The sequence below is a fragment of the Geotrypetes seraphini genome, chromosome 3 (genome assembly GCF_902459505.1).
Source record: "Geotrypetes seraphini chromosome 3, aGeoSer1.1, whole genome shotgun sequence".
In the NCBI taxonomy this organism is placed as follows: Eukaryota; Metazoa; Chordata; class Amphibia; order Gymnophiona; family Dermophiidae; genus Geotrypetes; species Geotrypetes seraphini.
This window is the reverse complement of record NC_047086.1, coordinates 259,000,123-259,017,402: the sequence shown is the minus strand read 5'-3', so window position 1 is coordinate 259,017,402 and position 17,280 is coordinate 259,000,123. Positions and strand designations below refer to the sequence as shown.

General features: G+C 44.7%; 1 protein-coding gene across 1 annotated transcript in view; it reads left to right on the top strand.

Annotated features, from left to right (window-relative positions):
• CEBPZ (CCAAT enhancer binding protein zeta) overlaps window positions 1-17,280 on the top strand; it is a 348,861-nt gene that overhangs the window by 135,366 nt on the left and 196,215 nt on the right. The window contains exon 6 of the mRNA XM_033935900.1: window positions 14,159-14,212. Within this exon, the coding sequence (XP_033791791.1) occupies window positions 14,159-14,212 (54 nt within the window). The remainder of the gene's footprint in view (window positions 1-14,158; window positions 14,213-17,280) is intronic.

Below are 17,280 nucleotides of genomic sequence, written 5' to 3'. Positions count from 1 at the left end.
GGGGCCCCTTCTGGTGATTAAGGCAGGTCATGACCTGTTGGGCCGCCGCGGGGGCGGACTGCTGGGCGGGATGGACCTCTGGTCTGACCCGGCAGAGGCACTGCTTACGTTCTTATGTTCTTATACCCATTTGATAACAAAACACCGGTTAAAATCATCATTTTAACTGTTTGAACTCTCCCCCACCAAGACAAATGTAATGGGTTCCATTGCTCACACATTTCCGAGACCTTAAGTAATAAGGATCTTTCATTTACTTTTATTGTTTCATCCAACGTCCTCTGAATCCAAATACCCAAATACTTTATACCCTCTGCTTTCCAAACAAAAGGGAATGTATTAAATAAGCCTTTTGGACAATGCACGTTTAACGGAAGAACCTCAGATTTACTCCAATTTATTTTATATCTAGAAAATTTCCCTAATCTGTCTATCAGTTCTAGTAAATGTGGAATGGTAGTTTCAGAATTCCTCAAATGAAGCAAAATGTCATCTGCATATGCAGAGACCTTATATTCCTGACCTGTATAAGGAATACCTTGAATCTCCCTTGTCTGTTGTATAGCCAATAATAAGGGTTCCAGAACAATATCGAACAACAAAGGAGATAACGGACATCCCTGTCTAACTCCCCTCTCCAGTTGAAAACGTTCTGAAAAAGTATTATCTAATATAATAAAACGCTAGGCCACGCATGCGCACTCCCATCGCGTGCGTCCGTTTTCCGTGCGGCTGTCGGCCCCTGCTGTTTCTTGCTCTGCCCTGCTCCTTGCCTGAAGTCATCTCTCCTCCCCGAGGCGGATGTCGGATGCGGCGACTGTCAGCCGTGCTGTTCTTCCCTCTGTCCTGCTCCTTGCCTTACTATGCTGCTCCTTGTTGTTTTTCAGTCTAGCCTGCTCCCTGCCGTATTGTATTTTTTAGTTGAAAGACGCGGCGGTGGCTCCTCTCACGATCCCAGACCAGACCAAAGCTCCAACTTGAACTGCCAGTTGGCCGGCTCCCTTGCCAGAGTTATTTTTTCACTTTAAAGGTGCCGCGGCGGCTCCTATCACCAGGGAGTCGACCAGATCACCACGGCAGCCACTCCCGCCCTCTCTCTTGGCCTACTGGGAGCAGGCGAGTGAAGCCCGGTACTTCCGGGTAGCTAAGGGGCAGAGCGCGGCGCGTGCTCAGGGTCCGGGTGGAGAAGCCGGTGCTAGAGCCGCTCGTGCACATTAGCGCTGGCTAACGCAACCCGGGTAAAGGAGGTCAAGCGGGGAATCAGTTTGGGCGGAGGATCGCTCAGAGTTGGGACTGGTGTTCACCTTTGGATGAAACAGTAACCTGCTCCAAGGGAGCCGGACGACACCCACATGTAACAGACCAGCGGCACCCCCGATTTCCCGAAACCCCCCCTCCCCCCAATCAACAACAAAAACTCCTCCCGATGCCTGCGGCTGTGACCCCCCACCCTAAGTAAACTCCCCTGGAGCAAGATCGGATGCCCGGAAAAGGGGGGAGGGGGAGATCACTCCCAAACGTCCGAGGATCTTTTGTAATGGAGTTATGGCTGGTGGTCAGCAGCAGCTGCCACCGCAAAAGCTGACAATGGGGATGTGTAAGAGAAGGGGGCAGAAAAGGGGATATGTTTGAGAAGGAGGCTGCAAAGGGACATACTATATAAAGGGGGCTGGGCCTGGTGGCTGAAAGGGAAAAGATGTGAGAAGGGGGCTGGGGGGCTTAAAAGGGGTTTGGAGCTGGGGCTGTAAAAAGGGGACATGTGAGGGAAAGAGGCTTTAAAGGGGGGCTCTTGGGTAAAGAGACCTGATGTAGGAGGCTGTTAAAAGAAGACAGTTCGGAGAAGAGGGCTGGAGCTTGGGACTGCAAAAGGTGAGTTGTGAGAGAAGGGGCTGAAAAGGAATACAGGTGTGATAAGGAGACTGGGCCTAGAACTGAGGGCTGGAAGAGTAGGTATGAGAAGGGGGTTGGGTTTGGGGCTATAAAGGAATGTGTGAGAGAAGGGAGTGGGGATGAAAAAAGGAGGAGATGGGAGAAGGGGGCTACAAAAGGGGGCATGTGAGAGAAAGGGGCTGAAGATAGGAACTGGAACAATAAGTGAACGGGGAATGAAGAGGGAGTTCTATGGAGGTGAAGGACAGAGAAAGGGGACAGATTTTTAAGTTGGTGAAAAAAAGGTAGAAATAGAGAAGGTAAAAGGGGAAATGGGAGCCTGAATAGAGGGGGTAAGACATAAGAAGAATAGCCATACTGGATAAGACTAATCTATTCTAGCACCCGTTAATGTAAGGTGATGATGAACAGGGGGGAGGTAAAACAAAGGGGCTGCTGCTGGATAAGGTGAGCAGTGATGGAGTGGTGGAGGACACAGAGGAGGTAAAAGGAAGGGATAATGGATGGGGAGCAGGCAAGTGGTGGTTGTGGACAGCCAAGGAAAAAAAAAAACCCAGAAAGCGGCTAAGGAAAGAGAAAAAGAAATAAAGACAGACACACACACACACATATATGTTAATGTAATTCCTGTAAACCGTGCCGAGCTTTGCATTTACTGAGATGGTGCGGTATATAAACCCAAGGTTTAGTTTAGTTTAGTTATATATTCTAGCACCCATTAATGTAACGGGCTATAAGACTAGTTAATATATAATCTTGCAGAAGGGGAACTATACAAGGATTGAATCTTTTGTATAAATCCAGATCCAATACCAAACCAATCCATTGCTTGATACATGAAGGTCCATTCCACATGATCAAAGGCCTTCTCCGCATCCAAGGATACAGAGAAGGCCGGATCTTCCATGGTTTTTGTTAAATTTAACATATGAAAAGCCAATCTTGTGTTATTTGAAGAATGTCTTTGAGCAATGAACCTTGTTTGATGCATACCAATAATATAAGGGAGAGCCTTGGTCAAGCGTAAGGCCAGTAACTTAGCCAGAAGTTTCCCATCTACATTAATCAAAGATATAGGCCTGTAGTTTGAAACCAACATAGGATCTTTATTTGGCTTTGGTAAAACTATGGTTAAAGACTCTGCCATAGTACCTGTAATGCAACCTTTATTCAGTTGATCCTGATATAAATTTAATAGATGAAGTAATAATGTAATTTGAAATGATTTTTAAAACTCCACTGTAAAACCATTACCACCTGGAGCTGATCCAACTCTGAGGGACTTTAATGTAATTCTTTTGATGAAATAGGAGCTTCAAGAGAACCCTTCATGAGCTCGGGAACTTTAGGTCCCTCAATTAATTTTAAAAACTCTAAACCATTAAGTTCTTTATTTAAATAGAGCTCAGAAGAATACATACAAAGCTTTATAATATTTCAAAAATTGTTAAAAAATATTTCCAGTTTGAGAGTGGGTTTCCCTAGTCTCGTTCTTAATAGCCACAATTTTTACTTTCCATTTTTTAGCTTTAAGGTAATTAGCTAATATTCTTCCCGCTTTATTTGAGTTTCCATAATACATTGTTGAGAAAACAATTCTTTTCTGGCCAACTGAGAGGAAATCTCATTATATTTGTATTTAACCTTCATTAAGGCCTGCAAAATAGTTTGTTCCCATTTCATAATCAGTTGTGACTCCAGATCCTTAATATTCTGTTCCAAATTAACAAATTCCGATTTAAGTTTGTTTCCTAATATATGCCGAATATGATATAATATGTCCCCTCATGGTAGCTTTGAAAGCATCCCATAATGTCTCTAAAGAAATTTCCTCTACAATATTAATTTGGAAGTAGTCATTCATTTTTAAATTAAATTCATCAAGAAAATTTGAATCTCCAAGTAATGTATTATTAAATCTCCATACAGGTCTACTATATTCTTACTCACCAAACCTAAACTCAGTCCATACTCCACCGTGATCAGATAGAATAACTGGATCTACAATGGCTTTTGTTACCTGATGTATAATATTATCCAAAACAAATATATAATCTATTCTTGAAAATGATTTATGAACATGAGAGCAAAAAGAAAATTCCCGAGCATTATAATGAAGGATTCTCCATATATCTTTTAAACCACACGACTGTACCAAATTATCTAAGCCCATAGATTTTTGTATCCTACTGGGTTGTTTATCTATCACTGGGTCCATAACTGCATTAAATTCCCCCGCTACTATTAAATTGGAAGTAGCCAGTGGTAATATCAACTGTTGAAGTCTTGAAAAACGCAGCCTGTTTAACATTAGGAGCATATATATATTAAGAAGCGTCAGACTATTTTCCCTGGATTTCATATCCACTTTAAACCATCTTCCCATAGGGTCCGCCATAATAGCCCCAAATTTTACTGTACATGTTTTGTGCACCAGAATGGCCACCCCAGCCATTTTACCATCGCAGGGGCACAAAACCTCTGCTTCACCCAATCAGGTGAAATGCAAAACCTCTGCTTCACCCTCCCTTCAATTTTACACCTTCTAATCCAGAAAGGTGAGTTTCTTGGATAAAGCATAAGTCCGCATCCTGTTTTATAGATTTATTAAGAAATCCAATGTTTTTTTTTCCTTTTAATCGGGTGATTTAGACCAGTGGTTCCCAACCCTGTCCTGGAGGACCACCAGGCCAGTCGGGTTTTCAGGATAGCCCTAATGAATATGTGTGAAGCAGATTTGCATGCCTGGCACCTCCATTATATCCAGATCTCTCTCATGCATATTCATTAAGGCTATCCTGAAAACCCGACTGGCCTGGTGGTCCTCCAGGACAGGGTTGGGAACCACTATTTAGACCATTGACATTTAGAGAAAACAATTTCATATCCATTCTAAAAGTCTGATAATCAGGAACTGAAAACTATATATCAGATTAAAATAAAACTGTAATTTCATTATTATACACACCCAAAACCCACTAAAATACCCACCCAATATCCCACCCTCCCCATTGACTTACAAGATTGCTTAGGACACTATTCTTCGACCGGTGTCGTTCCGCAGGAAATTTCTGCCGGTCCATGCAGGGCTGGCAAGATTAAGGTGACCATAGGTCCCGTTTTCAGACCTCCTGTCCCATTGTCCCCACACACAGGTTCAGGACACCGAAATGTCCCGTTTTTAGGGACAGCGTCCCGAAGCTGTGCTTGGGGACAACAGGACAGACGAACTCCGATAAAGCCGAACTACTGAATGAATACTTCTGCTCAGTCTTCATTTGCTAGGCGCCGGGATCTGGTCCACAGCTACAGACAAGGAAAAGCTCGGAAGACCCGTTTCGAAATTTTGAGTTCACGCCCAGCAGCGTCTACTGAATTATCAAGACTCAAAGTAAACAAAGCCATGGGACCGGACAACCTACACCCCAGAGTACTTAGAGAGTTATATGATGTCCTGGCGGAACCATTATCAGTGCTCTTCAATCTCTCCCTGAGTATGGGAAGAGTCCCCTTGGACTGGAAAACAGCTAACGTTATTCCACTCCACAAAAAGGGCTGCAGGACTGAGGCTGCAAATTACAAACCGGTGAATCTCACATCCATAGTGAGTAAACTTATGGAAACACTAATCAAACAGAAATTAGATACGATCCTGGACGAAGAGAACCTACTGGATCCCCACCAACACGGATTTACCAAGGGAAGGTCCTGCCAATCAAATCTAATTGGCTTCTTTGACTGGGTGACAAGAAAGCTGAATGCCGGGGAGTCCCTGGACGTCGTGTACTTAGACTTCAGTAAAGCTTTTGATAGTGTCCCATACCGCAGGCTATTGAACAAGCTGAAGTCGATGGGATTAGGGGAAACATTAACTGCATGGGTTAATGATTGGCTAAGCGGTAGACTTCAAAGGGTAGTGGTAAACGGTACGCCTTCCAAAACGTCGGAGGTGACCAGTGGAGTGCCGCAGGGCTCGGTCTTGGGCCCGATTCTCTTCAACATATTCGTGAGTGACCTGACTCAAGGGCTTAAAGGTAAAATATCATTATTTGCCGATGACGCCAAACTATGCAACTTAGTAAGTAAAACACTTTGCCCGACAGTATGACACAGGACCTACTTCTTTTGGAACACTGGTCCTCGACTTGGCAGTTAAGCTTCAATGCTACAAAATGTAAAGTCATGCACCTTGGCAGCAGAAATCCGTGCAGAACTTACACACTAAATGGTGAGACCTTAGCCAGGACCAAAGCAGAACGTGATTTGGGAGTGATCATTAGCAATGACATGAAAACTGCCAATCAGGTGGAGAAGGCTTCATCTAAGGCAAGACAAATGATGGGTTGTATCCGTAGGGGTTTTGTCAGCAGGAAGCCCGAAGTCATAATGCCGTTGTACAGATCCATGGTGAGACCTCATCTGGAATATTGTGTACAATTCTGGAGACCACATTACCAAAAAGATGTGCTGAGAATTGAGTCGGTTCAACAAATGGCCACCAGAATAGTCACGGAGCTCAAGGATCTCCCGTATGAAGAAAGGCTGAATAAATTGCAGCTGTACTCACTCGAGGAACGAAGAGAGAGAGGAGACATGATTAAGACGTATAAATATATCATGGGCCGTATCGAGATGGAAGATATCATCTTCTACCTTAAAGGACCCTCGGCCACAAGAGGGCATCCGCTGAAAATCAAGGTAGGGAAATTTCATGGAGTCTCCAGTAAGTATTTCTTCACCGAAAGGGTGGTCGATCGTTGGAATGAACTTCCACTACAGGTGATTGAGGCCAGCAGCGTGCTAGATTTCAAAAGTAAATGGGAAGTACATGTGGGATCTCTAGGAGGGTAAAGCCGGAGGGGGGTGGGGGGGTCATTAGAGTGGGCAGACTTGATGGGCTATGGCCCTTTTCTGCCGTCTTTTTCTATGTTTCTATGTCCCTACCTGTTGATCAAAAAAAAAAAATAGCCTTCCTTCTTCCTTTCACCCGGTCCGCTGCTATCTTACCGCCCTGCTGCTAAAGCCAACAGGAAGTCTTCTTTCTGATGTCAATTCTGACGTTAGAGAGGATGTTCTGGGCCAGCCAATCACTGCCTGGCTGGCCCAGAACGTCCTCTCCGACGTCAGAATTGACGTCAGAAAGAAGACTTCATGTCGGCTTTAGCAGTAGCAGCAGCAGGGCGGTAAGATAGCAGCGGACCAGGGAAAAGAAGGAGGGAGGCTTTTTTAAAAAAAAAATTTTTTTGCGCGACAGGGAGGGAAGGAGGTAGGCAAGAAGGCTGGCTTTGACCAGGGAGGTAGACAGGCAGAAAGGCTGGCTTCAGGGGTGGGTGTGGGACAAAGTCTGGAAGGCAGTGAGAGGGACATAGGAAGGGGGCACTAAAGACAAGGGAAGGATGCACTGGGGGCACTAAAGACAGGAAGGGGCACTAAGGACATGGGAAGAAGGTACTGGGGGCACTTAAGACATGGGAAGGAGGCACTGGGGGCACTAAGGACTTGGGAAGGAGGCACTGGGGGCACTAAGGACATGGGAAGGAGGCACTAGGGGCACTAAAGACATGGGAAGGAGGCACCAGGGGCACTAAGGACATAGGAAAGAAAGAGGGAGGGAACAGAAAGGGACAATTCTTGGGCCTGAGTGCAGAAAGAAAGAAATGAAAGAAAGGATACACAGACAGAAGGAAACGCAACCAGAGACTCATGAAATCACCAGACAGCAAAGGTAGGAAAAATGATTTTATTTTCAATTTAGTGATCAAAAGTGTCAGTTTTGAGAATTTATATCTGGTGTCTATATTTTGCACTATATTTGTCTATTTTTCTATAGTTACTGAGGTGACTGAGCTCACGGAGATGGGGGCGGAAACGGGGTTTTAAAATTTTAGTCCTAGTAGTTTGCCGGTCCACAAAATAATTATTTTATTTCTACCGGTCCATGGGTGTAAAAAGGTTGAAAAACACTGGCTTAGGAGCACCCATATAGACAACCATCGAAAGCCTCCCCAAGATGCTATTATATCACATTTTCAACATTAAATATCATACGTACATCAAAGATAAAAGACATAAAAAAGCATGTAAACTATTACACTTTTCTCCATACTTTCATAAAACAAAAACAGATACACAAAAATTCATAAATCTTCCTATGATTCAAATGATACATTCACTATTCTATGTTAAGTTCCTTATAAAATAAAAACATTACTAGTTTATCAATTTATTGAAGATCAGTTGATTTAAACCAAGGATAAAATTTTCATCTAATGATTAAAAATATTATCTTAACTTCATCAATAAGTTATTAAATATGAACCACAGTCAACTAATGTGTTCTTAAGACCCTCCAAATAAATATTAATCAAGAGTTTATCTTAAGTACCCCATCTTTGTTAATTATTATACTTAAGTATTACTAAAATAATTTATACCCGCCTTACCATTTACTTTCCAAATATAACACAAATTCTTCTTATCCCTTAGTAAAGACTAAAATTAAACAGCATTATATTATCAGACATAAACCCTATTTAATCAAATTACATTTAATATAAATATATATTAATATAGAATAATAAAAAAGAAAACTTTAATTTTTTAAATATTAAATTCAATCTTAATGCATACATTTCCTGCTTCACTTATGTTAAAACTAATAAATCTGCAGGCATTCCAATCAACCATATAGGAATCTGTATTATAACTTTAAATTCCATTTTCAAACCTTCCGTTGCTTTACCCATTATACCTTGTCCCTCCGAAATCACAAGTCACATGGCCAGGAAAGAAGAGAACATTTCAATATATTTCTCTTTCTGCTTCTTCTCTTCCATTAACCATGACTTCTACCATCGAAAATATTTTAACAAACGTCCAATTCACCGAAGAGCCAAAAACTCCGTTCCAGGAACTGCACTTCTTAGATCCGCCAGCTGACGTCACTTCCACTTCCCTAATTTCAGATTGAAGAGGAGGAGCCTTGTCACTGAACTTCTTCCAATCATATGCCACTTAGTACTTTCAAGTGACGTCACATTTGCTTCACATATTTCATGTTAAAGAGGAGGAGCCTCACCCCGAACAACCTCCAATCATATGTCACTGGTTCTGCCAACTGACGTCGCAATTTGTTTCACTTATCTCAGGTTGAAGAGGAGGAGCCCTGTCTCCAAACTTATATTAACCAACTTGAAAAAAAACCTCCGAACCCATTCTCCACTGTAAACAACAACCAGCAATTATCACAACCTGTCAAAGAGTGTTCCACTCACAATTTTGCATGAGGTAAAACTCTTTATAGTTTATAAATCTTTCTTTTTGGCTAAGTCTTAATAATAATATTGTAATTTATAGCTAAAGAGACATATGATCAAGAAACTGTTTTATTTTACTTACATACTGAGGGCCTAAAAACATTACCTGGCGGGCCACAAGTTTGAGACCACTGGTATAAACCATCATGCTCAACACTGCTAAACACTCCAACAATTCACTAGCTTTGCTGGTTATTCTTGTTTTTACATTAGTCATCAAAGATTTTGTTAGGGTGTCCTTGAGGGCTCTGAGGATACATGGCTTCTTTGCAGTTTGACTTGGCAGCATTTTGGTGTCTTAACATTTCAGAAGTACTTCTATGCCTTGAGTTCATGGAATGGTTCTATGCCTCAAAAATTGTACTGCTTAGCTGCATACCTTTATGGTGCTCATTACCTTGATCAGCAACTCCATCCACTGGTGCCTTTGCTCATCAGTGCCTCAAAACTACTTTGTTTTTGTGGTACATTTATCGGGGCTGAATCAGTGAGTCCGGCTTTTTACAAAAACAAACTGATTCGAATCAATTCACCTGATTCGAATCGGTGAACCGGTTCGAATCGTGAATCGGGCAGCACTAATGGAAAGTGCTGCACAGGGGCATAGGAGGGAGGGATAGAAAATGCTGCACAGGGGCATAGGAGGAAGGGATAGAAAGCTGCTACACAGGGGGGAGAGGAAGAATTGTTGGACATGGGGTGGAGGAGAGGAAGGGATAGATGCAACAAAAAGAGGTAGAAAGGGGTGAAAGGGAAAAATCCTGCAAATGATGGAAAGGAGGGAAACATGCATGGAGAAGAGAGAGAGATATGTTGGACATAGCGTGGAGGAAAGGAAGAGATAAAGAATCGGAAAGAAGTAGGGAGATTGTGGATGCCTTTCAAGAGGCTCTGCTCAGACAAATGGTGACGGAACCCACAAGGGAAAAAGCAATATTGGATCTGGTCCTCACAAATGGAGAGAGTATCTCTAATGTTCGAGTGGGTGCTCACCTGGGTAGTAGCGATCACCAAACGGTTTGGTTTGATATAACGGCTAAAGTGGAGAGCGGCCGCACGATACTTAAAGTCCTAGATTTCAAACGTACGGACTTTAATGCAATGGGAAAGTACCTGAAGAAAGAGCTGTTAGGATGGGAGGACATAAGAGAAGTGGAAAGACAGTGGTCTAAGCTGAAAGGAGTGATAAAAATGGCTACGGACCTTTATGTGAAGAAAATCAATAAAAACAAAAGAAAAAGGAAGCCGATATTGTTCTCCAACCTAGTGGCTGAGAAAATAAAGGCGAAAGAGTTGGCGTTCATGAAATATAAAAAAACCCAAGAAGAGGAGAGCAGAAAGGACTACAGGGTGAAACTGAAAGAAGCCAAGAGAGAGATACGTTTGGCGAAGGCACAGGCGGAAGAACAAATGGCTAAAAATGTAAAAAAGGGAGATAAAATTTTTTTCAGATATATTAGTTAAAGGAGGAAGATAAAAATTGGAATTGCTAGGCTAAAAGATGCTGGGAACAAATATGTGGAGAGTGATGAGGAGAAAGCAAATGTGCTAAACAAATACTTCTGTTCTGTGTTCACAGAAGAAAATCCTGGAGAAGGACCGAGATTGTCCGGCAAAGTTACACGAGAAAATGGAGTAGATTCTGCGCCGTTCACGGAGGAGGGTGTTTATGAGCAACTTGAAAAACTGAAGGTGGACAAAGCGATGGGACCAGACGGGATCCATCCCAGGATACTAAGGGAACTCAGAGAGGTTCTGGCGAGTCCTATTAAAGACTTGTTCAACAAATCTCTGGAGACGGGAGTGATTCTTGGGGATTGGAGGAGAGCGGATGTGGTCCCTATTCATAAAAGTGGTCACAGGGATGAAGCAGGAAACTACAGGCCGGTGAGCCTCACTTCAGTTGTTGGAAAAATAATGGAAGTGTTGCTGAAAGAAAGGATAGTGTATTTCCTTGAATCTAATGGGTTACAGGATCCGAGGCAACATGGCTTTACAAAAGGTAAATCGTGCCAAACGAACCTGATTGAATTTTTTGATTGGGTGACCAGAGAGCTGGATCGAGGACATATGCTAGATGTAATTTATTTGGATTTCAGCAAAGCCTTTGATACAGTTCCTCATAGGAGGCTGTTGAACAAACTTGAAGGGCTAAAGTTAGGACCCAAAGTGGTGAACTGGGTCAGAAACTGGCTGTCGGACAGACGCTAGAGGGTGGTGGTTAATGGAAGTCGCTCGAAGGAAGGAAAGGTGACTAGTGGAGTCCCTCAGGGTTCGGTGCTGGGGCCAATCCTGTTCAATATGTATGTAAGTGACATTGCTGAAGGGTTAGAAGGAAAAGTGTGCCTTTTTGCAGATGATACCAAGATTTGTAACAGAGTAGACACCGAAGAGGGAGTGGAAAATATGAAAAAGGATCTGCAAAAGTTAGAGGAATGGTCTAATGCCTGGCAACTAAAATTCAATGCAAAGAAATGCAGAGTAATGCATTTGGGGATTAATAATAGGAAGGAACCGTATATGCTGGGAGGAGAGAAGCTGATATGCACGGACGGGGAGAGGGACCTCGGGGTGATAGTGTCCGAAGATCTAAAGGCGAAAAAACAGTGTGACAAGGCAGTGGCTGCTGCCAGAAGGATTCTGGGCTGTATAAAGAGAGGCGTAGTCAGTAGAAGAAAGAAGGTGTTGATGCCCCTGTACAGGTCATTGGTGAGGCCCCACTTGGAGTATTGTGTTCAGTTTTGGAGACCGTATCTGGCGAAAGACGTAAGAAGACTTGAGGCGGTCCAGAGGAGGGCGACGAAAATGATAGGAGGCTTGCACCAGAAGACATATGAGGAGAGACTGGAAGCCCTGAATATGTATACCCTAGAGGAAAGGAGAGACAGGGGAGATATGATTCAGACGTTCAAATACTTAAAGGGTATTAACGTAGAACAAAATCTTTTCCAGAGAAAGGAAAATGGTAAAACCAGAGGACATAATTTGAGGTTGAGGGGTGGTAGATTCAGGGGCAATGTTAGGAAATTCTACTTTACGGAGAGGGTGGTGGATGCCTGGAATGCGCTCCCGGGAGAGGTGGTGGAGAGTAAAACTGTGACTGAGTTCAAAGAAGCGTGGGATGAACACAGAAGATTTAGAATCAGAAAATAATATTAAAGATTGAACTAGGCCAGTTACTGGGCAGACTTGTACGGTCTGTGTCTGTGTATGGCCGTTTGGAGGAGGATGGGCAGGGGAGGGCTTCAATGGCTGGGAGGGTGTAGATGGGCTGGAGTAAGTCTTAACAGAGATTTCGGCAGTTGGAACCCAAGCACAGTACCGGGTAAAGCTTTGGATTCTCGCCCAGAAATAGCTAAGAAGAAAAAAAAAAAAAAAAAAAAAAATTTTTTTAAATTGAATCAGGTTGGGCAGACTGGATGGACCATTCGGGTCTTTATCTGCCGTCATCTACTATGTTACTATGTATAGTGAATGGGGAGAGAGAAAGAAATGATGCACATGATAATGGAGGGGAGGAAAGGAGAGATGCTGCATGGAGGGGAATAGAGAGAGCATGGAAAGAGAGAGAGAAAGAGATGGGATATAGTGGAAAAGACACAGAAATTTTGGATATGACAGTGGAAGGGAAGGTACAGAGATGGAAGATGGATGATGAGCACGAAGAAAGAAGAAAATATCAAATGGCCAGGAGACCCTGGCAAGCGAGTTAATAGAAGACAAATAGAAACCAGAGCCTGGGACCAACATGATTTAAATAATAAAATGACCATACAACAAAAGGTAAAAAAATAATTTTATTTTCCATTTTGTGATTACAATATGTCAGATTTGAAATGTGTATCCTGCCATAGCTGGTGTTAGACAGTGAGCATATGCTAGGACTAAACAGAGAAAGGAAAAAGTTTTTTTAAAATTTTGTTTACAACACAGTGCCGATGTTGGATTGGAGAGTGCAAAGGGGAATGGGGTGGGTAAAGAGACTACAAAATAAACCAGCCAAGTTGTTTGAAAAAAAGTCCGATTGGGTGGGAAAAGCAAATCGATTCGAATCAAAAAATCAATTCAATAGATCAAATGAAATTAAAAAATGTTTCCCTGAATCAGGCAGCACAAGTAAGAATGTAGATAAGCACAGCTCTTAGCAGCATGGACAAATGACAAAAATAAAGTACAGTCAAACCTCGGTTTGCGAGTAACGCGGTTTGCGAGTGTTTTGCAAGTCGAGCAAAACACTCTCGCAAATCTTGCCTCGCAAACTGAGAGTTAACTCGATTTGCGAGCCCTCACCCCCGAGAACCGGCATCGCTCCCTCACTCATCAACCCGACCGCTCGCCCAAACCCTTACCGCGATCGAGCACTGGCACGCAGCACCAACCCACAGGACATGCTGGTGCCAAAGGAGTCTGCCGCCTGCCGGTGATCTCTGCTGGGCCTTGAGCATCTGCGCATGCTCAAGGCCTTCTGGTTCCATCTCTCTCCGAGACTCTCATTAGAATCTTGGAGAGAGGGGGAGCCAGAAGGCCTTGGGTATGCGCAGATGCTCAAGGCCCAGCAGAGATCACCGGCAGGCAGCAGGCTCCTTTGGCACCAGCACATCCTGTGGGTTGGTGCTGCGTGCTGGTGCCCGATCGCGGTAAGGATGGGGGGGGGGGGGGCAATGCTGGTTCTCAGTGGTGGGGTGGAAGCATGCCAGTGGCCTTGAGGGGAGGTCTTTTTGGGTTGTGGTGGGGTGGGACAAATTGCTCACGTTTCCATTCATTCCTATGGGGAAAGTTGCTTTGATATACGAGTACTTTGGTTTGCGAGCATGCTTCTGGAACGAATTATGCTCGCAAACCAAGGTTCCACTGTATTCTCGCAAAGTTTTATTTAAACATCAGTATGCACTTTTTAATCTGGCAGTTTTCACTAAAAAATTCAAACCCTTATAAAATATTTTTCTTTTTAGCTTGCTGAACATTTTCATCCCTCTGTGGCTCTTTTTGCAAAAACAATTTTACAGGTGAGTTCCATATATCAAGTCATTATATTACTACCATATTTGGTACTGCTTAATGTTCTGACTAATACGGGCATGTGAGATTGTTTAGACTAAAATACAAGTTGTAGTTTTATCTGGGAGAAATGTAGATTAACCAGTGAAGAAACCACTCAATTAAAAAAGTATGCTCCCTTATTTGGAAGACTGATCCCTAGTGAGGTGTTCTAATATGCCACTAGGGGCCCAAGTGCTACCATTTTGCATGATAACAGAATTGGGGCAGGAGGAAGTAGGGATCACGCCTGCCTCCTTGTGGGTTATGCATCTGTGGGATGGATGAGAGCTTGATGAAGGTGTGGAAAGAAATATATAAATAAACTATTTTCTCATGCTGATGTGAAATGTTTCTCTGGCATTTGAAAATTTACCATTTACCAAATATTTAAGGACTAGTCTTTAAGCCCGTTACATTAATGGGTGCTAGAATAGATGTGTGTGTCTGTCTTTCTTTCTTTCAAGTTTAATAACAATTTGATTTGATTGCAAAATTGTAATTCAATGCGATTTACAAATAATGATAAAATTGGGGTAAAAAGAAAAACACATTAATCAAACCAGACGGTTAAAACAACTTTAGACCAACCAAACACAGAAGGTTAAAAAAAAAAAAAAATAAAGGGTTAATTTATAAACAAATAAAAATGGCGAGGTGATGAAACAATAAGATAGGGAAAAGGTTACCTGTTCAATTTTCACTTATCAGCATTACTAGTATTCTAACATGCATCTCTCTCCTTGGCCGCTTTCTGTCTGTCTTTCTTTTCCTCTCTCTCTTTCCTCGGCTATCCACCACCACCCCTTGCCTGCTCCCGCTGTCCAGCAGTAGCTCTTCTCCCTTCCTTTTACCTCCCCCCCTGTCCAGCAGCACCCCTTCCCTGCTCCCCCTGTCCAGCAGCACCTCTTCCCTTCTTACCCTGTCCAGCAGTAGGCCCCCTGCCTGCCTGTATTTTTCTGTTGTGCCATGCCTGACTGTCTCTCCGTGGCCCCCTTCTGTCTCCCTGTCTTTGATTAAAGCATGATTATCCCAGGACAAGCAGGCAGGTATTCTCACTAGTGGGTGATGTCATCCGACAGAGCCCCGATACGGACATCTTGCAAGCATGTCTTGCTTGAAGAAACTCAGAAGTTTCGAGATGCCCGCACCGCGCATGCGCCAGTGCCTTCCCGCCCGATGCTCCGTGCGTGTCTCCTCAGTTCTTTTTCTACCGCAGAGCTGAGAAGTCTATCTTCAATTTGCGCCCATTGAATCTTTTTTTTTTGCCTTCTATTTTGCCGCGGGTTGAGTTCTTTTTGCTCTCCTGTGCATTTATTTCTTTCTTTGATTTCTTTTTAAAAAAAAAAAAAAAAATGTTTTCCTTCCGATACTGGGTCGGCCGCGTGGCTGGGGCCCCGCGCCTTCGACCTTGCGGCGGAGCTTTTCCGGCCAATGTCCCGGCCGATTACCGGTTTTAAAAAGTGTAGCAAGTGCCAGCGCGCGATTTCGCTCACGGACCCTCATCGATGCTGCTTACAGTGTCTGGGACCGGATCACTTCCCGAAATCGTGCCGGCCTTGCTCCACTTTGACGGCGAGAGCGTTTAAGCGCCGCTGTCTGCTGTGGGAGTCCATGTTCAAGATGGAAGCTTCATCGGATCCTGCAGCTTCGACATCGACATCGACGGGTGCTTCGACTCCTTCCGCGAAGCCCTCTGCCTCCCCGGCTGCTTCGGGCCTCCTGAAACCGGCATCGTTCACACCGGTTTCGGCCCCGGCTTCGGTGCCGGTGCCTTCCTCCGTCTCCTCGGAGCAGGTATCGACCCCGACAGTTCCACCGGTGGTGCTCAAGGTGCCGAAGACAGGCAAGCAGAAGCACGCAGCACCGAAGGAGCGTGGAGACTGTGCGGAAGGGCCCCCTTTTGGTGCGGATCCCTCCATATCGGCTTCATTGCGGTCCCTTCTGGAGGCTCAGTTCGTGGAGCTCATGCAGACCATGGGGCCTCGGCTGATTGCCACCATCCAGGGTGACCTTCCAGCTTCGGCTTCGAGTGGTAGACCACCCCCCTCCTCCTCCTCCTCGCCGCACGACCTCGTTGCTCGGCGAGGAGGAGCGGCGAGCGGTGTCCGGGTCCTCGAGGAGGTCCTCCTTTAGCGCTGTACCTCCTTTGGAACCGATTCCCTCGAGGAGGGCCTCCCTTAGTGATATGCCTCCCTTGGAGCCCATCCCCTCGATGAAAGCCTCGTTTAGTGACCTGCCTCCCTTGGAACCGCTTACTCCGCCCCATGACTCAGTGTGGCGTCCACCTTCGGGGCCACCCAGTCCTGGGCATAGCAGGAAGCAGGACGAGTTCTTCCGAACCCCCTATCACACCTGGGCGGCGTCGGGGGAGGCGCCGACTCTTCCGCCTCTGCGATCGACGGCATCGAGTCCAATCTGCTCCTTGGAGGCGTCTGAACCAGTTTCTCACAGACGGGCTCGATCCCCTTCCAGGCATCGGGAGGGGCATCGATCCAGACATTCTTCGAAGCATTTCTCTCGGCACTCGACCGTCTTGCCTCAGAAAAAATTGCCTTGGTTGGGGTATGCTGCTTCGACTGGGTCTCCTCCTCCGGGCCCGGAGTTCGAGGACCCTGAGGTTTTCTACTCGTCCTGTTGCTCGCAGGCCTCTCTGGATGTTTTTCCCTTCGGAGGGCACCTCCATCAATTTTATCATCGCTGGGAGGCCATAACAACCGACCTCTGGGTCCTTACTATCATCAAGGAAGGATACTCTCTTCATTTCCATCGGGTCCCTCCGGACCACCCTCCAAGAGAGTATCCTTCCAACTTGACTCAGACCGCCCTTCTTCTTCAGGAAGCTCAGGCTTTGCTCCGGCTTCGTGCCGTGGAGCCGGTCCCGACGGACCAACTGGACCAGGGGTTTTACTCCCGGTACTTCCTTGTTCCAAAGAAGACGGGCGACCTGCGACCCATTTTGGACCTCAGGGCCCTCAACAAATTCTTAGTCAAGGAGAGGTTTCGCATGCTGACTCTTACTTCTCTCTACCCTCTC